This window comes from Arvicanthis niloticus, chromosome 2 (genome assembly GCF_011762505.2).
Source record: "Arvicanthis niloticus isolate mArvNil1 chromosome 2, mArvNil1.pat.X, whole genome shotgun sequence".
NCBI lineage: Eukaryota > Metazoa > Chordata > Mammalia > Rodentia > Muridae > Arvicanthis > Arvicanthis niloticus.
In genome coordinates, this window is record NC_047659.1 from 125879120 (window position 1) to 125900987 (window position 21868).

General features: G+C 49.4%; 1 protein-coding gene across 19 annotated transcripts in view; it reads left to right on the forward strand.

The window, feature by feature from the left end:
* The window catches only part of Epb41l1 (erythrocyte membrane protein band 4.1 like 1), a 119836-nt gene that overhangs the window by 61732 nt on the left and 36236 nt on the right, over positions 1–21868 (forward strand). For all 19 annotated transcript variants that reach the window (XM_034495472.2, XM_034495480.2, XM_034495483.2 and 16 more), the window contains 7 exons: positions 9269–9459; positions 10331–10495; positions 11217–11321; positions 11850–11892; positions 15107–15182; positions 19036–19254; positions 21337–21424. In XM_034495472.2, coding sequence (XP_034351363.1) covers positions 9283–9459; positions 10331–10495; positions 11217–11321; positions 11850–11892; positions 15107–15182; positions 19036–19254; positions 21337–21424 — 873 coding nt within the window. In that variant the 5' untranslated portion in view covers positions 9269–9282. Of the gene's footprint in view, positions 1–9268; positions 9460–10330; positions 10496–11216; positions 11322–11849; positions 11893–15106; positions 15183–19035; positions 19255–21336; positions 21425–21868 lie in introns of those variants that run through there.

Consider the following 21868-nt stretch of genomic DNA (forward strand, 5'->3'; position numbering starts at 1 on the left):
TGACTGGAGGAAGCCAGTGCTCGGCCTTGGGGAAATCCCTGTGGGATGGAGCCCTGCTTCCAGAAGAGAGAGAAAGCCTCCTTAGGTGTAGGCTTCTGATGCTTCTTCCTTTGCTGACTTCTCAAGCAGCTCATGTTTACAGTGGAAACAGTGGATGCACAGAGACCAAAGCTAAACGTCCTGCATCTCTCCTCTGAGGGAATGTGAGTGTTAACGTGTTGGTCTTTGAACAAAGGCAAGGATACTGAATGTCTCTGGAGCACTCACTGTGGGACTTAATGTCACTAAATGTTTTATTGGAGCCTAGCTCACAGAAACGTAAGATAGAGGTGTCCTCACCATTTTACAAATGGAGAAACTGAGTTACAGAGAGGGGTTTTAGAGATTTGCTGAAAGTGTCCTGCTGTATCACCTAACCTGTGAGAGCCTGTGCTGCCTCTTCCCAATTCCCATGTCAAGTCACCCCACCCCACCCCACCCCTACTCCTACCCCTGCTGCATGCCCCAAGCAGTAGCAAGACTCTGTCTGGTGAGCAGAATTCCACCTTAGCTTCAGCTAAGGACCTGCTGACGCACAGGAGAGGAAAGTTAAGGGAACCCACAGGCATTGGCTGAGGCACCCATGATGGCAAGGACAGAAATGGGTTTCAGTCCCCAGACTAGAGGAGCCAAAGAAGAGAGCAGGGTCACCTGAGCTCCACGGTAGCTGGATCAGGGCAGGGAGCTGAAGAGCTGTCACTATTTCCTACAGAGAGGAAACTAGGGAAGGCAGCTCACCACTGTATCTCTCCTGCCTTCCGGCCAAACCCTCCAGAGTTTGCAGGCATGGGAACTTGAACACTTCAGTGAGCTAACCTTCTGTTTCACAATACATTCTATGGATCTGGAAGTACAAATGGGCCCACCAACCCAGTAGGTATTGTTGCCAAGGGGTAGGAGAGATGTGTCCCCTTGACCTTCCCAAAGAAAGAAGTCTCGATTGTTGAAAACATCTGCCCAGAATCTCTTGGTATTTTAGTTGTCTCCTGCCCCTCTGATCCCCTTTCTTGAACCCTTCCCTCTCTTCCAACTCCCTTCCTCCCTCCTTCACGTCCTTCCTCTGCCCTCCTTCCTACTGCTTCTACTCCTGAATCAGAGTCCCCTGGAACACCTGGGCAGAAGTCTTTGGTGTCACCAATGCTCAGGATTTAGAGGAGAACCTCACCATCTAGTGTGTACTCAAGCGCACTCCTCTGGTGGCAGAGTCCTGGCAGTGTCTGTAATCTGTTATTCTCTCTCTCACTCCTTTTTAAGGTTTATTTATTTTATGTATATGAGTACACTGTAGCTGTCTTCAGGCACACCAGAAGAGGGCATCAGATCCCATTACAGATGGTTATGAGCCACCATGTGGTTGCTGGGAATTGAACTCAGGACCTCTGGAAGAGCAGTCAGTGCTCTTAACCACTGAAGCATCTCCAGCCCCCATGATCTGTTATTCTCATGGTAATACTCCAGTGTGGGAGGCACATGAGGAAATGACTTGCCTGGATGCTCCTCAGGCAGGAAGTGGTAGAGTTGAGAGGAAAACCAGTGGTCCAGGTTCTAAATGCTGTTCTTCCTAGTGGATTTGTGTCTCAGTCTTGAGAATTCTGCTCTTTGCCAGCTTCACCCCTGCAAAGTTTAGCATCCATTGGGCTCCCCCAGTCTGAGGATGTTGAAATGCTGTAGTCGGAGAGCCTTTGAAATCAGAGCAATCTGGCCCAGTGTTATGTCCTTGCAAAAGTCAGTTTCTTGGCAGCTGTGGGTTTTCATCAATTCAGTAAGGAGGATAGTGGCAGGAGATTGGTTTAAAAATCCTGTGATTCAGGTCTGATAAATCAGAGGAGAGGCTGCCTGGCTAGGAGTCATGAGGGCTCCTGAGGTGATTGCAACCCAGAAATCTTAGCACTGGTACCAGCTGTCTGATCTTGGGTGGGTAACTTAACTTTTCTGCTTCATTTTCCTATTTGGAAAATGGAGAACCTATTACAGGCTCCTGTAAGGATTAACTATGCAGACAGACTCCATAGACCAATACCTGGCATACAGAGAACTATGCATGTTTACTTTGTATAACATTATTTTTCTTATAGTTTTGTTTTGAGGTAGTTTTGTTATGTAGCCTAGGCTAGCCTTGAACTTCATATCCTCCTGCCTCAACCTCCCGAGCCCGGAGATTGTAGACACAAGTCACTACCCAGGGCTCTGTTTGGTTTGGAGGTGGGGTCTTGAGGTTGCCCAGACTGGTTTTGAATTCATTTTACCATACACCTTGCTCAGTGTTTATAGTTATTTATCAAAAATTGCTTCAAGGCCTGGCAATAATGATGACTGAGACAGAAACTTCTATGGAGTTCATACTCTAGAGGAGAAATAGAAATAAGTAAATTAATAAGTTCAGTTTGTGATGATGTCTCGAAAAAAACCCACTGGAAAAACAGACATATGAAGCACTTGAATTAACACAATCATAAACAAGTTAGCATGCTGTCACAATGAAAAGTTAGGGAGAGAGACCCATGTTAGATAGGATAGACATATGGAGGTAAAAATTGTCAAACCAGGAGAGGGGACAGAGTCACTGCTAATGAACGGGAAGACACAGTCCTGGTGCAGGGAGAAGCCTGCACAGTTGAAGCACAGGCAGAGGCTGCAAGGACAGGCTTCCTGTAGAGGAGATGGAGTCCGCTGGCAGGGGTAGGAGCAGATGCTAGGAAGATGGGCAGAGGCCACTGTACTGTAGTAAGGAGGGTGTGTCTTATTTTGATGGGAAGTCATTAGAGATATTTGGGGTTTTGTTTGTCCCCTCTCCTGGTTCAATATATTGCCCAGCTGGCCTTGAACTAAGATCCTCCTGCCTCAGCCTCTTGAGGGCTTTGATTACAGGCTTCTGCTACATACCACTGGAGATTTTAATAAGGGCATTGAGCTAGACTCCTGCAAAGATTCCTGTGGTTGCTCTTGGAGAACAAATCCTAGGAATGACCTCAGGGAGGGAGACCCTGAACCAAGCAGGTTTGGACCCCAACAGTAGCTAGGAGGGTTGATAAATGAACATATCTGATGACTGGCCTTGGCGGTGCTGACTCACCCCAACCCTGGTTCGAAGGTTAACCAGATGCCAGCTGACTCATTTTAAAGAGCTGGTACAGCCGCCAGGCCAAGTGGATATTGCCTCGGCTGAGGAGCCGTCTCCCTGCAGGCCGTCCAGATGGAAAGCTCAGAGGATGTGAAGGCTGCAGAGTGGTCCTGCGGAGCCCCAGATGCTGACATCCTGCTGTGCCAGCCCCCTAGCCTAGGCCACACAGGGCCCCTCTCTGTAGACAGTGGTAGTACGGGCGCCATTCACACTGACATTCTGCCTGACCTTTCTCTTTTCTAATCCTGTGTATTTGCCCTCAAATGTTGGTGCCACCACCCTGGCCCTGCTGGCTGACCTTTGTCTTGTGAAGCCTTCTCTTTCTGCCTGTGTGGTAGGCACACGTGTCTGCCCTCCTGGTCTGAGTGTTCACTGCTGTGCCAGGAGGGGTCTGTGAGTGATGGGAAGTCTTTAACCTGGGCCTGCCCACATTGGTGTTCCATGATGGGAATCCTGACCTTCTGTATCAGTCCCTGACACTTCTGATGCTCCAGAGCCTGCCTGCAGGACCCTGGTCCCTGCTCTTCTCCCCAGTCAGCCAGTGCCTCCTTCCAGGCAGTATGGAGCTTCCTTTGTGTGTTTCTTGAGGGTAAGAGCATCATGTTCTGGACCTTTGCCCACAGGATGACTCAGCCCAAGTGCCTCCTCCTTCTAAATGTTTCAACTCCATTCCTGCCCCCTACCCTAAAAGCCTGCTTCGGGAACAAAGACCACATTCTGGATCAGCAGGTACCCAGACTCTTGTGCAAGGCTAAAACATACCCGGGAGGACCTGCGTCCCTGCAGTGAGTTCCATGGGAGCCAGCACATGGTTCCCCCAAGGGCCCTGACTGTACACAGCCTGGCCTGGCCACCCAGCAGTTCTCCCAGTGTGTGCTGGCCTGAGCCTGAGCAAGAACCATGTCCACGTGACCTAGCCTGCTGTGTCAGAAGCCACAGTCTAGTTCTTGGCTCCCTGTCTATGGCCTAGTGAGAGACAATGCTGTTATCCTTGGGCTCGTCAAAGAAAGATTCTTATTGTACATTTTTAAAATGTTATTTTTATTTTTAATTAACAAAATTTTAAAATAAGCTTAAACAGGATTTCCTGAGCTCCTTCTCACCCTGTTATCTGAAGCCATGAGCATCTGAAAAAAATGATTTTTTTTAACCTCTAGGGTTTATGTATGTGGATTTAGTTGTTTATTTGAGGCCAGGTCTTACTGTGCACTCACTATATAATACAGGCTGGCCTCAAACGCATAGCAAGCTTTCTGCCACAGGCTCCTGAGTGCTAGGATTACAGGCATGAGCTTTCTTTCATACCTGGCTAGCCTCAAGTTTTAAGGCAATCATTTGAAGGTTTGGTCCCTGCCATGGCAGCAGGCGTGGTGGTGCACACCTTTCAATCCCAGCACTTGGGAGGCAAAGGCAGGTTGGTCTCTGAATTCCAGGACAGCCTGGTCTACAAAGCAAGTTTTGGGCCAACCAGGTGTAGAAGGGGATGGGGATAGGGGAGGCAGAGAGGGAGAAGGAAAGAAAAAGAGGGACATCCAGGAGGGTCAGCAGCATCATCACCAGCCCATGGCATGGTGGCATGTCCTTGGGAGGATGAGGGAAGAAGATCACTTGAGGCCAGGTGTTTGATGCTAGCCAGGTCTTGAACAAACTCGAAGGAAAATGTTCGTTTGTTCTGACACTTGGAGATCACATAGCTGAATCTTTGCTGAAGTGTCCCTCCTAGATGTCATTTGACTTTCTGGGATGTTATGTCCCGACAAGCCCTTTCTAAGCTAAAAACAAATGCATGCTTTATTATTCCCATTTTATTGGTAATATACTATATACAGTCAGGACGTCCCAAAGAGACACAGTGGCAGCACAGAACTAGAAGTAAGACATCCTTATTCGCGGAGAGCATGGCACAGGATGCTGGCTTGTATTCTTGAGTATATTTGTTTTAAGAATTAGGAACTACCAAGAAACTCGGGGTGGAAGTGAACTAGCCTGATGTGGCGTGGAGATTGCTGTGCCAGTCAGGAAGAAAATAACAGCCCTAAAATATTGTACTGAAATTTAAAATCCCCAGAGGCAGTGTGCCTGAGTTTTCAAATATAAAAGCCTCAGTATTTTAATAAGTTTACTTGTAAAGAATGCAGTCTAGGTGATTTTAATATGCAGTCTTGAAACATACCCACCAAAGGAAATATAATTGTTGCTCGTATACGGAGAAATGAGAAAGTCGTGATGATTGGAACAAGAATAAGTGGCTGACATATGTGGGAAATGTGGTAAGGAGCAGAATGTTTTCGTGGAAGTCACACAGGGCCTTTGTTTGTTTTTGGTGACCTAAGAGATTCCGTCCTATCTTCCATTGGTCCATTCCTATCCCCACACCAACATTATATATTACCACAACAGTATCTGTTGAGTACTCTTCAGTTCTAGTTTCCAGTAGATGTGACCCCTGACCCTGGAAGGAACACCACAGTGGACACAGCACAGTGGTGAAAGGCCAAGGGGAAGCTAACATGGAATCAGTACAGACAACGCTTGCCAGAAATGTGCAGGGAAAAGAATGTTCCGCGTGGCTGTACGAGTGTGCAGATGCTTTGGTGGGGAGACGGCCGGGAAGGGCTTCCTGGAAGCAGGAACAGTTAAGCCACATATTCAGGAAAGGATATTGGGGTAGACAGAGCACTTGAGGAAGCAGGCTATACCATACACACCACAAACCTCGGCGTGTATCTGGGAGCAATGCAAGTCCCGTGTTTACCTTGTGCAGGAGTCTTATGTAAGGAGGCGACTGAAGATTCCTGGGGAGTGCTGAGAGGATGTAATGAGAGAGGCCAAATAAAGGAGTTTGAAATTTTAATGCAGGAAATGATGAGCTGTCAGGTTTAAGCTGGAAGGTGGGGATGGGACCGGCATCAGCGAGTCTAGGCAAGCTGAAGTGTTTCTATTCCTGGGCTGAAGCTTTGAATACTGGCAGCTCTTCTTCTTTTAATGGGGGCTGTGGGGTCCTTGGCATTTATTTACCTAGCTGTTCATATTTTTAATGCTTTTATTAGCATATATTAAGTTACACAGTGACAGGTTTTCATGTTTCACATTGTCATGAGGATCTGTGTGTTTACTAAGATGGGGTCGTACGCGTGGATCGTTGACAGCATGCCCATTCGCTCAAATGCTTGCCGTGATTTTTGCATGCATTTTCTTTTCTCTCTGAGAGGATACGCCTATATCTATGTATCCAAACCCCTGGCCGTGGCCTCACTGTAGCTCCTCGGTGTTTAGCCTGGGCCTGGACTCTTTCTCTTTTGAGGAGGTTATGTTGAATTTTTTGCTGGGGTAGTTGAATGCAGGAGAGAGAGAAGATGGGCCTGCCATTCAGATCTGGAGACCTAGGCCACCAGGCGGAGGAGAGTGGACTGAAGAAGCTTAAGGGACACTGAAGATGTGACTGTAACTCAAATCTTACCTGTGACAAAGTGGAGTAGAGTAGGTATTTCTCAAATGGTGTCCAGCTCTTCCTGTTCATAGCACTGTCTACCAGAGGATCTGCAGGAAAAACTGGGATATTCACTTAACATTTCTTTTGTAGCTGATTCCAGGAAGCTACAGGTTGAGGAAAGAGTTCCAAGAGTCTGGGCTGAAGCCAAACAGAGGACCCAGGAAGGAAGGTGGATGTACCCCAGAGGCTGCCTGGACACTAGGGCCATGTGAATTCTGCTTGCCACAGCCAAAAGTGTCTATATACACTTTTGGATTTTTAAAATAGTTTTAAATATTTCTTTTATGACTTATGTATAATTGCCATGTGTATGTGTGTGTGTTTGTGTTGGTGATGGTGGAGGTCCTAAGAGGGAGCCAGATATCCCTCCGCACCCCATAGCAGGAGTTCCAGGCAGTTCTGAGCTGGCTGATGTGGGTGCTGAACGAGAACAGCAGGTGCCCTTCTTAACCACGGAGCCCTCTCTCCACCCATCTTTGGACTGCCCATTGACAATCCAGACAAGGGCTGGCAACCCTCAAGTACAGGCTGAGGGAAGGAGGGTCCTGGCTCAGCCAGCAGGATAGTGACCCTGCATGGGCTTGAACTCCCTCGGAGCGGATGTTCTGTTGTGTCCAGAGCCGACATGAGTAGTGGCGGAGTGTCTATGGAACTGGCTTGAAGCTGTCTTCCTTCTTAAGATTAGGAAGAGAGCGTCTCTGAGCAGAGTGAAGCAGTGTGGCCCTGCCCTCCCTTCCTCCCCATCTGGTTGTCTAATAGCAGCTATGGGAATGTGCAGGTCTCCTGTTTGTACGCCAGCTTAAGCTGCAAGGGCTTCCATGTGGGCCCTGTGGGTGAAGAACACCCATGACCTCTTCACGGCCCTGGGCTCACCTGTGGTCTGCCTAGTACCCTTGCTTTGGGCTTGTCCAGTGCCCATGGGAATGCAGAGAGGCCCTGGATTCCACCCCATCCCCTCCACAAATTTGAATAAGTAAATAAACTAAATGTTTCGATGTGATTTACTTTTGTTTTGTTTTTGTTTTTTGAGACAAGTCTCATTTTGTAACCCAAGCTGCTCTCAAATTTGTGATAATCCTCCTGCCTCAGCTTCCCAAGTGCTGGTAGTGTAGGTGTGAGACCCCACCCTGGCATAGATAAATAAATGGAAGTGTGAGCCCAGGAGCACGTGGGTGGTTCTGAGTGTTGGGTGCCTGCCTGTCTGAGGCCTCTCATGGTGGATGGTTAAGGATAAGTTCCCACCAGGTCTTGTGTGAATGTTTCTCATACACTATGATACAGCAAACTTAGAGGAAGGGTCTGGACCACAGAGTGATGGTTCCTGCCCATTTCTCTTGTGGTCAGGGAAGGGGTGCTTTTGGCTTTAAAACAAAACAACCTTACAAGATAATATACTTATTACAAATACTCCCATGGTGTTGTGATGGGACATTTCCTGTATTCCGCTGCTAGAGAGGCTGAGACAGAAGGATCAAGAGTTCAAGCCTCGGCTGTTGGGCTGGCCTTTAGCACAGGTTGGATCCCGAGATCCAATCATGGAAGAGAGAACCAAGTTCTGAAAAGTTGCCCCCTGCATGTGTGCGTGTGTATATGTGTATACCCACAGCAACAATTTAGTGCCGCTGTGGACCACATAGTAAGTTTAAGGCTAGCTTGCCTGGGCTGTATGCTGGGACCTTGTCTCAAAACCAAAAGGGACCCAAGTCCTTCCAAGGCATCTGGAATCTAAGGGAAGCTCTCCTCTCATCCCTTCGCTTCCCTGAGGCCTTTTCTGACTTCTCTTAACGGTGGCAAGTCTCCTCTGTAGTCCTTACAACATGAATAAAGCATGAGGCTGTGCTGTTGAGCCTACTGTCTGTAGGATCTGGCTAATTCCGACAAAATAGCTGGACAGCAGCTCCATGGCCTTGTCTGACATCTCATTTAATGTTCCAAAGGCGAAACCTGTCTCAGAGATATTCCCCCTAAGTCCCTCAGTTTGTGGATGAGTCCCAGAGGGGTAAGGTGGCACATTTGTGGCAGATGCCTGAGCCCTGTTACCCTGACCCTTACATAGGCAGCAAGGAGTCTTTTCTACTGGTGCCTCCCTGTGTTGGTCCATGGTACCCCATCTTGATAGCATTCTGTGAAGCTGGGGCTGGTGTGTGTGTGTGTGTGTGTGTGTGTGTGTGTGTGTGAGAGAGAGAGAGAGAGAGAGAGAGAGAGAGAGAGAGAGAGAGAGAGAGAGAGAGAGATTGCATTGCAGCTTGGGAAATGAAGGGAGTTGCCTAAACTCATGCTCACAGGTCTGGAATCCAAGGCTTTCTCAGTTTGCATTCAGTGTCCTGCACTAGCTGAGGGGCTGTCATAGACCAAGTGTAGAGGGACAGTCAGCCTGGCCAGGGCCTTTCTGGAGCCTGGTGCAGGGCATAGCTCCCTAGAAACACTCTCATCATCCTTAGAAAATGTCCAGATCCCAGGTCTGGACACAGAGGGAAGGAGGCCCCCTCACACCCTGCCTTCTCTCAGGTTCTTTGTCCACTTGTCTCTGTCTGTCCCTCACGGAGTGCAGTTCCTGCCCCCTTGTCTCGTTATCATCCTTTCCCCGTCACATGCTCTCCTTCATTCCAATGCAGGCGTGCTGGTCACCATGACAACAGAGACAGGCCCAGATTCTGAGGTGAAGAAGGCTCAGGAGGAGACTCCACAGCAGCCTGAGGCTGCTGCAGCTGTGACCACCCCGGTGACCCCCGCGGGCCACAGCCACCCAGAGACCAATTCCAATGAGAAGCATCTGACCCAGCAGGACACGAGGCCAGCTGAACAGGTGTGTACTGGGGCCCTGGAACATCCCTCCTCCCTCCCACGGCTCCTCCTGGTCTGATTCCTAGGGTTCTGGTATTTCCTCAGCGGGAAAGGAAGGATTCACATGTGTTCATGACCTGTTACACACTGAACTCTGGGCTGGAGCATGCTGGCCATTTTATATTTAATTCCCCAGTCCCAAGAGGGGAGGTTTCATCTCCCCCATTTTATGCTGAGAGGATCTGTGGCTCAGTGCAGTGAACCCTGTTACCCAAAGCCACATACAAAGCCAGAGGTAGAGGGGAGACCCAGAACAGGGTCTTTTCCACATTCGTTTCCTGCCTTCTACTCAAGCTTGACAAATCCAGTGAGACCTTGACAAAACCCATCCCCTGAGAACTCCAGAAGGCTGAGGGGCTCGCTGAACCCTCCATTTACCGACCCCCCCCCAATTCATAACAGGCACAGAGAGGCAAGGACTTACACTCATGGAGGGGGCCAGCTCTTTCCTCCATTGTGACCATCAGAGCTCCGGTCTTACGTTAGACCCAGTGACAAACAGGTAAGGTGGGAGAGACCAGACAGATGTCCTGATGAGTCACTCACTGTCCTAGGGAGAGGGACAGGGCAGCTTGGTGCTGACTTCAGTTCTCTGGGCTGCTCCTATCCACAGAGGCTGCCCACGGTAGCAGTAGCCTGCAGGAAGACACAGACCCCTCAGCTCACATGGAAACATCAAATCCCTACATTATACACCAGCCCATTTACAACCCCTGCTCACCCTGGGGGTCTTAGAAGGTGGCACGTCTTATTTTAGGGGCATCTTGGCCTCAGCCACCCAATTACTCCTGTGTTCCAAGTCCACTGACTTCTTTCCTTGTGTGGCCCCACAGAGCCCAGATATGGAGGATAAGGACTACTGTGAGGCCGATGGCCTGTCGGAGAGGACCACACCCAGTAAGGCCCAGAAATCACCCCAGAAGATTGCCAAGAAGTTCAAGAGCGCCATCTGCCGAGTCACCCTGCTTGATGCCTCTGAGTACGAGTGTGAGGTGGAGGTAGGGAACGCCCAGTGCCATATGCCCTGCCCCAGGCTGCCCTCAGTGCCAGGCTGGCTCCTGTGTGTCCTGAGTCCAAGCCAAACCACAGGAGGACCCACCATGATGTCCGGAGCAGTGGCTTGGCCTGGTACTCCCTGGTACAGATGGTGACACCGAGGTCTAGAAAGGGTCATTATTGTTGCAAACTGAATTAAGACTCAGCACAGACCGGCATCAGGAAAAGGTGCTTTGGGGTGTCCGTGCCTTGGTAAAAAATGTCACCATTTAAGGACTGATATGCAGGGCTGACCACAGAAGGATAGTCCCACTGATTCCAAGTTCCATGCTATCTCCTGCAATCCCTGTCCCTACCCTCACTCCCACCCTCACCCCCACCCCCTGACTCTGGCTCACGTCTTTTGAGGGCATTTTCTCTTTCTCACCCACAAGCCTTAGGACTTTGGTTTTCAGCTGCTTCTCTTGATTTCTGTTAAGCAGAAATCTCTAGCGTCCCCCAGGCAAGTCCATGGTCCAGGAAGACCCTGGCAGGGCTTAAGAGAGACCTAGATGTGGTGAACATTATAGACCCAGAGAGCAAAGCCTGTGGCAGAGAACTGAGTTTCTGCCCTGCTGAAGGGAGGTTTGTGGGGACTCTTTCTTTGTGCAGTAGAACCTGGGTCAGCACCCAGCCCCACCAGCAGGTCCACCGGTTTCACAGTAGCTCTTCTCTCTTCCTCAGAAGCACGGCCGGGGCCAGGTGCTGTTTGACCTGGTCTGTGAGCACCTTAACCTCCTGGAGAAGGACTACTTCGGTCTGACCTTCTGCGATGCTGACAGCCAGAAGGTGCCCGGCTGGGGTCCTGCTGTGGCGGGTGGGCAGGGAGGCTTCTGTAGTCCTGATTGTATCCTCCAGCTTCCCCTGACTTTCAGAAGGCATCTCCTGTTTCTACATTATCAGCCCTAACCACTGACAGGTCTCTGGCCCAGCTCCCTGCCTCTAGTCTTTTCTAGGTATTCCCAAATGGGTAGCAGGAGAGCTACAATGAGCTTGCCTGTGTTCCCCGAGTAACAGGGCCATTCCTATCCAGTGTCTTCTTCCTACCCGAGTGTGGGGGAGGTTTCCTGGCTTTCCTTCTACTTAGAGCTGCACTACTTGGTCACTGTGGCCATCTCAGGGCAATATCAGCCCTGGTACCATGTCTAAACACTGCTGGGAATCCAGGCCTCATTCCCTAGTGCCAATTAAATGGATCCAGGCAAGGATGTCCCCATAAGAGTCTGTGGCTGGCCACTTCTGGATAGTTGTCTTTCCCAGTTCCACTCTGCCCAATCCTGCATCTTCCTTCTAAAGGACAAATCTATTCTCTTCCAGAATTGGCTGGACCCCTCCAAGGAAATCAAGAAGCAGATCCGGAGTGAGTGTTTGCTTGTGGTTGGTGTGTGAGAATGGGTGGGCAGCTCCTGGCTCCAGTGTTCCCACCTGCTTTGGGATGTGCTCCTGGATCTCCATACCCCTCTGCCACTTATGGCAGGTCTAAGAGAAGGCAGGGTAGGAATAATGTAGCATTAGGTTATAGGTAACAAGTCTGAGGCCCAGAGAATAGAAGGGACAGTAAGAGCCACATAGCAAATTAGTAAAGAAACCGTAAATGCATTCAGGAAATCAGCTCTGCAGAGTCTTCCAGAAAAGGGGGACAAACGGATGACCTGGAAACAGCTAGCCTTCTGTCCAGGGATTGTGTAGTAACCAACAACCCTTAATCAGGTCCAGAGAGTGGCAGCTATTTAGACAAGGTCACAGAGGCAAGTGCTGGCTCAGCCTATCTTGAGCCCGGGCTTTTGTCTTGTTCCCCTTTCAGTGCCTCTGGAGGAGGGAGATGAGCAGGTCAGCAGCCTGTCTTTTCTGGCTCCGAGAGCAGAAATGTGTTGGGAGGGGTGAGAAGGCTTTCACATAGTGGAGGGAGGAGGTGGGTAGCCTCAGCAAATGGGCCTGCAGTAGGTGGAGACCTGAGCTCTCCATCCCAGGCCCCATACCTTAGATATGCTTGGCCTCTTCAGGGTTGGATTCCCTGGTCCCCTGGCTAGGAAGCTGTAGCTGGGTCTGTTGCTATGACAGCAGGTAGCTGGCTCATGGAAGCCAGCTGACTCTACAGGAGGGGGCTTGAGGAGCCTTTCCTGTAGGCTCCTGACAGTTGGAGACAAAGAGGCAGGCACATGAGTAAAGCATGCTTCTGTGGGTCAGCAGGCTTTTAGGTCTGAATTTTAGTCTGTCTTCTAGTAGTGCCAGGCCTGCTGGGAGGCCAGCCTTTTATGCCTTGAAAGAATTGGAATGAATACAGGCAGCCAAGTGTGTAGAGTTAATAAAGACTAGTAGCCTGGAAAAAAGAGGCAGGCAGGCCCAGTGACAACGCCCTAGGGTCACTGCCCTGAGCAAGCCTGGAGGTCCTGCCCACCTGTCACCTGTCTTGACACATGGACCGTTGCTCCTGTGACAGCTCAAGCCATGTCCTTCACACCTCATAGCCTGGGTCTTAGGAAGTGCCTCCTCTGGAGGACAGGGGAATTGCCTTAATAGGTAATGTGTTTGCTAATTAAGCACAGAGACCTGAGTTCAGAGTCACAGCACGCGTTTGTAACATGGGTGGATTCCAGGGGCCTGCTGTCCTTCCAGTCCAGCCACACTGATAAGCTGCAAGTTCAGTGAGAGACTAGTATCAGAAGATTAGGTGAGAGTGGGTGATGCAGCATCCATGCAATGCTGGGAGCACTAACTAGACTCTGTGTCATAAGGAAAAGAGGGAGGACTTAAGGGTGAGAGGGGGGCGTGTAGGATGTGAGGGGGTGAGGGGATGCATGTGATACGTTGTGCATATGTATGAAATTGTCAAGAGTAAGTAGTGCTAGACAGTGGTTAAAAGCACTGGCTGCTCTTGCACTGGACCTTGGGAAGCTTCCCAGCACCCACCATCTGTAACTCCAGTTCCAGGGGGACATCTGGCACCCTCTTCTGGCTTCTGCAGGCACTGCATGCACATGGTGCACTCACTATGCAGGCAAAACTCTTATGTGTCAAATAAAAACAAATAAATCTTTAAAATATATATATAAGATAGAGAGCATTAGGGGAAGACCCCATATCAACCTCTGATCTCCATAGTGCATCAACAAGGTTAACACACACACACGCACGCACACACACACACACACACACACACACACACATCCTTTCTCTATTAGAGCTTTGTCTCTGTCCCCATCTCTGAAATGCTCACCTACTCACCCCAGCCCTGTCCTTTGGACCCCAGGGGAGCAGTTTTGCCTCCTTTCTGTAGTTGGTCACTTCTCACCCTTGATAGTGGTAGCCATATGAACCCTGGTATCCCGGGCTTCTGAGATAGCTATCCTTCTCTCAAGTATCACTGTCTGTCACCTAAGACACCTCAGGCCATGCCTCTGAGGCTCTGCTTCTTCTTGGCAAGTGGACTAGCTCTTCCTGCCTCAGCTGGAGTGACAGGGAAGTGACACACACTTAGACATCACCGAGCATAGCTGCCCCTTCCTTCTGGACACAGTGCTTGAATATGAATTCTAGATCAGTGCCTAGTTCTTGGTTTCAGAACTGTTCCGTGCCTCAGTCTCCTCACTGTAAAGTGGGGTCACGATAGCAGGGCTTTGGGGTTGCCCTGAGAGTGAAATTGGTGTCATAGGTATGACACAACAGCTCCTGCCCGGGTACAGTCAGTGTGCACTGGCTCTGAGTACTATTTGCTGTCATGCTGTCCCTCCTGAGACAGAGCCTTGTGTCCCCAGAGGCCTTTTCTAGGGAGTCTTTGTGACTAAGAACCTGGGCTCTGGGGTCAGGTGACCAGAGTTTGGAAACCTGCTCTCTGTTACCAATTGGCTGACTGGTCCTTAAAAATCTTCGTCTATGAAAAGCAAACTGAGGTTGGAAAGGTAGCTTGCTGGTAGAGTACTTGCCTGGCAGGCTCAAAGCCCTCGTTTGACCCCGAGTGCTGCAAAAAAAAAAAAAAAAAACCTCCAGCAAAACAGAACAACAAGAAATTAACCAACCAATCAGTCAGCAAAAACTGCACTCTGAGGGTGATTATGAAATTTAAATTCTGAGGCTGTAGATAGAGGTGATCACCTTGTTGCTTGGGTCTCCACGTTCTTATCTGCTGACCGTGAAGGGCTACTTGAATGTGTGTGTGTGTGTGTGTGTGTGTGTGTGTGTGTGTGTGTGTGTGAGAGGGGGGTAGGGGGAGGGAGAGGAAGAGAGAGAGAGAGATAAAGGAGAGGGAGACAGAGAGGGAGAGAGAGGTGGGTGGAGGTGTGCCTTAGCACACACCTGGAGGTTAGAGGATGCTCTCAGGAGTTTCTCTTTTCACTGTGGGTTCCGAGGACTGAACTCAGGACATCAAGCTTGTATGACAGGCACTTTTCCCCACTGAGCCACCTCACTGGCCTGCTCCCTAGTCTGTTACCCTGGACCTCAGTTTCCCTGTCTATCAAATGGGAATGATGTTCCAGAAGGGGGAAATCTATGAAAGATTGCTCACGGGCTAGTGTATCTGGGACAGCCACTAGGTTGATGAGGCCTCTCTGATGTCTCCCGTCTTTTCCTCTTAGGTAGCCCCTGGAACTTTGCCTTCACAGTCAAGTTCTACCCGCCTGACCCAGCCCAGCTGACAGAAGACATCACAAGGTGAGGACTGTGAAGAGAGGGGTAGATATGCAGAGGTCAGTGGGAGCTGAGTTTCACCTCAGAGACGGTGTTAGAGGGGTCCCTGCATCCACGTGCCTTTCAAGGGACACTTGTATCTACATGTTGTGTGACTGGCAGCATGATTCTTCAGTTCAAGGCGCTTGCTGCACAAACCTGACACCTTGAGACCAGTCCATGGAAGCCATGCGAAGACAGGAGAAAAACGATTCCAAAGCTGCCAATTAAAATGGTTGCCTGTCAGGCTCTGAGAAAGCTCTAACCTATGGGAACTGGGCCTGAACGTTGAGTGAAGTTAAATATTTTAGATATTTATGTTTGAAAAAACACACATTTTAAATCTTGGCAGCGAATATGGACTTTTTGTAAATTCAGTGGAAACCCTCCCTGGGCCAGGCGACCTGGCAGACGTAAAGTCTGATGTTCTGGGTGGAACGCTGGTCTGTGGTGTTGAGAAGGAGAGACGACAGGCTTTGTGTGATGGCCTCTGTGTAGGTCATGTGTGTGGAGGTGAGGGGAACCATGTGAGCAGGCTGCCTCTGCTGCTGCAGTGAGCGTGGGCCACATAGATCCAAGTGGCCTGAGAATTGGAAGTGGGGACATGGAGACGTGGGGACGTAGGGTAGAGCTTGCGTGGGCTCACCCCGCCTCTGGAAAACAGGACAGGGAGAAGCCCTGTCTTTACGTACTGTCAGAGACAGGACCTTATCACATGATATCCTGGGCTGGCACGGTTCACACTGTGGGCCTTGCATTCTCGAAGTAAGCCGAGGACTTGGAACTTTTCTCAGTGGGAGGGGCTGCTAAGCTGCCTTTGCTCACTCCCACTGGGCCCTTTTCTTTTCTTTCTGTTTTCTTTTGTTGGGGTACTAGGAGTTGGACCTAGGGCTTTGTGCATGTTAGACAGGCACTATATACAAGCTGTTATCTCCAGCCCTCTTTTTATTAAAAAAATAATATTTTATTTTAATAAAATAATAAATTATTTATTTTAGTATTATTTTATTAATAGTTAGGTGTCTGTGTGAGGGTATGCCATGTGTGTAGGTGTCTGTAGAGATCAGAAGTAGGCATCAGATCTCCTGGGTCTATCATTTTAGGCAATTGTGAATGATCCTGCATGGATTATGGGAACAGAACACAGGTCCTCTGGAACATCAGTATATGTTCCTAACCACTGAGCATCTTCCCAGTGCCACTTCTTAAGAAATTTTGAAACAGTCTCAGTAAGCTTCCTGAGCTGGCTTTGAACTTCTGATCTTCTTGCCTCAGCCCCCTTAGCCTGAAGTTACAGGCTTTACCGCCAGGCCTGGATATCAGGTCTACTGTTAGTGCCTGATACCCACTGGCTAGACAGTATACCAGGTTTTAAGATGCTGCCTCTAGTATTGGGAGAGACAACAGATGTTTCTGAAATAGAGCAGGTCCCAGGCCTTGGCCTCAGTAGCCCCTCTCTGAGCCCTGAGATCAGTTTGGGGGCCAAGGTGACAGCAGCCATATCCTAATCCATATCTTTAGGCCAGCACAGCCACCAGAATGTGTCTTCTCTGTGCCAGACCCTGGGCATGGGGCTTCCAGGGACACCAGGAGGAAGGTTAGCCCTGTCCAGCACAGATGGCTCCAGAAGGTAGGGTTGTAGGAGCAGCTGATTTAGTCAAAAATAGTGAGGCCCCAAATAAACTGGTCAAAATGACAAATTGACTGAAATGAAGGATTGGCCAGAGCATTGGCAATGATCTTTGAATTTTTAGACTCTTGAACAAATGTCACAGGCCCATGCTGGACTCCCGTGATGTGTGAGTGGCTACAGATCCCGAGCCTGTGCACACACTGACGCTGCATGTGACTGTTACTGGCTTTGGTTCTGACTTTGAAACAATGTCACAGAGCAATCAGCATTCGACTAAGTCAGAGTGACCTTGAAGAAAGAGACTTGGGCAGTTAGTGAAAAATTGGCAAAACCCAGCAGAGAGGGCGAGGAGACACCCCTGACTGAAGGAGAAGTGGCCCAAGCCTTACCTCAGTGAACGGTGATTGTGGAATTGGTTGCAAAATGGCTTAAACAGTAAAACCACCCAACTGTGAATGTAGGCTGCAGAAAGTCTCAGCCTGGCAGCTGAAAATGTTTCCTTAGACCAATTTAGTTAGTAAACAATTCACTTGGTGCTTGCCACCAAGCCTGATGACCTGAGTTTGATCCCCAGGACCCAAGTGTTAGAAGGAGAGAATCTACTCCCAAAGCTGTCCTCTGATCTCGGTACACTCTGTGACATGCACATGACTCCTTCCCTCCGTATTCTCATTCATATTCTCTCTCTCTCTCTCTCTCTCTCTCTCTCTCTCTCTCTCTCTCTCTCTCTCTCTCTCTCTCTCACAATATAGAAAAAAGTGTTGATAAACAGGTCCACCAGGGCTGTGGGATGTGGTACAGAGGTTAAGGTACACGAGGAGAGTTGTGAGTGCTAACACAGAGACCTCTCTTAAGTTACGTCACTGGGTATGACAAAGAGCTCTGGAACAATTGGTCCTATTTTCATATTAAAGCAGCCATCAGTTAAAGCCATGTGCATTTCTGTGTTTACAGAGCAGAAATGTCTAGAACACCATGTGACTAACCGATGGCCTTGGAGAGGGAACTGGTAATGGCCCTCAAGAGGAAACTCAGAGACACCATTAAAGTTTCCTCCCATCTGAAACAAATATTAAGCTGCAAGGGCAGGGGATGCAGCCCAGGTGGTAGAGCACTCGCCTGGCTTGCAGGGAGCCCTGGGTTCTATCCACAGCACCACATAATCCAGGTGTGGTGGCACATGCCTGTTATCCTGTCATGTAGGAGGCTGAGTTTGAGGCCAGGTTCAGTTATGCAATGCTACCCTTTAAAAAAGAAAACACAGAACAAATTAGCTTTTGTAATTAAAACTACATAACAGCCTGTCATAGTGGTGGATTCATATTCATAGTGGCAGGAGGATTCATATTCAAGAACATCCAGGGCTATATAATGAGTTTCAGGCCAGCCTGAGACCCTTGGAACCAACTAATTGGGCTAGGGAGATGGTTCAGTGGGTGAAGTTCTTGTGCACAAGAACTTGCATGTGTGTGGAACCGAACGTAAGTCCCCAGAACCAACGTGAAAGGGTAGCCGTGGTAATGTGTGTCTGTAATCCCTGTCTCCCTGTGGTAGGATGGGAGGTAGAGACAGCAGAAGCCTTGCAAGTTCTATAGCCAGCTATCTTGCTGTGCACAGGAGTGAACGGCACAAGAGCCTGCCTCACACAAAGCGACAGGCAAGGACCAACAGTCGAGATTGCTCTCTGGGACTGGAGAGATGGCTCAGTGGTTGAGAACACGTGTCACTCTTACAGAGGACCCAGGTTCAATTACCAGCACCCACGTGGTGGCTCACCACCATTCATAACTCTAGTGTCGAGGGATCTGACACCCTCTAGAGACCTCCAAGGCACCAGGCATGCACATTGTACACATACAGACACATAGGCAAAACACTCAATCACATACAGTAAAATAAATAACTCGCAGAAATTGTTCTCTGACTTCCACATGCACACTGTGGTATGTGTGCACTTGGACCCACAACTTACACACATACACCAAACACACCAATCAACAGAACAAATAGTCAAAACTACGAGTCATTGAAAATGTATTATAAATCTCATAAATTCTCTTAAAATAGAAAAAAAAAATCTCAAGTTTAGAAATGACCAAAAATGCTGGAAGTCACATGGCATGTCTCAAAACCCGTTCATAAGACACTGCCACTCTGGGCCACCTGGAGGGGTAGACCCATGCCCACCTCTTTCTCTGTCTCCAGATACTACCTGTGCCTGCAGCTGAGGGCAGACATTATCACAGGCCGCCTGCCTTGCTCCTTTGTCACGCACGCCCTGCTGGGCTCCTATGCCGTGCAGGCTGAGCTGGGTGACTATGACGCTGAGGAGCACATGGGCAACTATGTCAGTGAGCTCCGCTTCGCCCCAAACCAGACCCGGGAGCTGGAGGACAGGATCATGGAGCTGCACAAGACGTACAGGTGAGCAGGCCTGGCGCTGGGGCTGACATATGCCACCTGGCACTGCTCCTAACCAGAGGACAGGAGCAGGTCACGGCTCAATTTCTTGAGTTCCTGTGTGGGTCAAATTCCCTGTCCTGGGCTCGCAGGAATGCGTTTTTCTGTTACTCGGAGATATAATAATGGTGGCATGCCTCTGAGTAAGGGTCCTGATTCAGAGGTTTTGGTAGATATTCTAAAGTTTAAACGCAGATGCTAACCTAAGTGTGCCACTTTGTAACCAGGGGATGTAGACAGGACATTTCCCTTCCCTGTGCTTCGCTCTGTTCATCTGTTCAGTCTGGTGCTGGTCATCATGCCCCGTGGCGCTACGAGGGAGGCTACACAGCAGATATTAAAGACACACCACACGTGGGCTGAGTGTTGCTCTCCGTCAATTGGGGCATTTGTTTTGTTGATCGAGCACTTTGTTGAGTTGTTGATTGCATATTTGTTGAGTTGTTGATTGCATATTTTGTTCTGGAGTTAGAAGATAATTGTCCAGATGTGTGATTGTCGGCTCACGGCTGAACCTCTGTGAGCTCCGTTCTCACCTATAAATACACAGATTGAGAGGCTGTGTGTCACTTGCCGATGGTGTCTGGAACGGCAGAATTCCTCATGCGGGATCTTAAGCTTCCTCGGGCTGCAGACACTGAAAACCCATAACACCCCTAAGTAATTGCAGCAATGGGGGTACAGTCCACTCCCCTTTTCTTGGTGCCTGCTCTGCAGAGAATGCTACCTACCCCGGGATCAAACTGATCTGTAGGGTCCTTTTAAGCTGGAAGTGCTTTGGGCTCTAAACTCAAGGTTGTTATGGGCACATTCTAAAGGGTACTGTGCCACACCTACAAGAAAGACTCTGGTGATATTATCACATCCCTATGGTTGGAGGGAGTAGGGGCGGTTGTGTGCTGTGAGCTGCATCTGGAGAGGAAGATGATGACCAGATGTGATGAGTTCATCTATGGGGAGGAGCCTGCTAGACATGATGGACGCCCAGTCAGAGATGGCCAATAAATGCTCTCAGAGATTTCCATACCGATGTTGATGGGTTCATGCTGACTACATGGAATTGTGTTGAGCAGGACACGAATTGTCATGGCCACCTGGACATTGGGTGAGGGTGCCCTGCCTGGCATCTGCCGCATGCCTTTCCTAGATATCGAGGTGCCCTGGGGATTTGTCAGAGTCATAGTAATTCATAGACAGGTCAATGTGAACTTGGTCAGTGCCAGCAGCAGTCAGCATATGTCTTTGAATGTAAAGCACATCGACGTCTGGCATCCATGAGTCCCACATGAAAGCTCCGAGGTGGACAGGGCAGAGGAATTGGAGACCAGAGAACGTGAGACAGATTTGCCTTTGAAACACAACTCTGGAGCCGAATTGCCTTGAGTTAAATTCAGACGCTGCTGTTACTACTAGTGGCGTGCTCTTCAGCAAACTAGTGAGTCTGCCTCATCGGAGAGGATGCCTGCCTTGCAGAGTGTGTAGGCTGAGTGGCCGCATATGGGTCAAGTGTGTGGAACAGTTACTAACGGCACCGTGATGTGCACTGAGTGTGACCTGCAGCCTGAGTCCCTGGCAGCCACAGCAAAGATCGGACTTGATCCCTGATACAACTCTTTCGAAAGGAGTCTGTTTCTTAAGGGAGCTTAGTCGGCATCTGACAGTAAACTGTCTTCTGAGGGAGGTGGATATGAGCCACATTGCGTGATTCTAGTGAACACTCTCTTCATAAGTGGGCTCCCCATCAAGAGAAGCAGGCTCTATAAACTTTATACTTAGTTTGGTAGAAACTGAGACAGAAATCCTGACTCCCAGTGTAAGCCTTGCCCGCTTCCTGAACAAAACAGACTGGACCTGAGTGTTGCAGAAGACAGGGTTAGTGGACTGAAGTCCGGTTGCTCTCAGTCCTGTCCTGAGAGCAGAGGGACGGTCTGGGCAAGGCTCAGCCACTGTCTTTCTGGAATAGCCAGTTCTGATGGTGATACCTACAGCTGTTTGGCTGCAGCCTGGGCGTTTGACACGCCCGCAACCATGACTTTCTTTCCTCAGGGGCATGACCCCGGGCGAGGCAGAGATCCACTTCCTGGAGAATGCTAAGAAGCTTTCCATGTATGGAGTTGATCTGCATCATGCTAAGGTACCACCGAGCCCCAGCAAGCCCTCACCTTGGGTGGTTCCTGGGGAACTGTAGACCCTCCAAAGCTGGTGTCTGGACTGTTTTGCCTTCAGCTTGCAACCTTTGGGGTTCTCGTTTCTCAAAGTTCATAACCTTTTATTCTCTAAGACCGTTGTCATCTCCACCTTGGATTCAGTTTCCTCACAAGCCTGTTTGTGCCACCACTAGATTGGTTGCATATGAGAAACAGACTGAGGCCTTAGCTTAGTTTTGTCACACTGGTGTGTGGCCCATGGCCTGACAAAGTATATTTCTAAATGTTTGTTGAGTGGATGAATGACTGACAGACCAAGTGGCTGAAGACTGGGTGGCCAATCAGGCAAAGTGAGGGCGGGAACAACTAGGTGACCATGGGGGATATTAGTCGAGGGACTCTACGTAACCCCAGAGCTCAGGGTGGTGGCA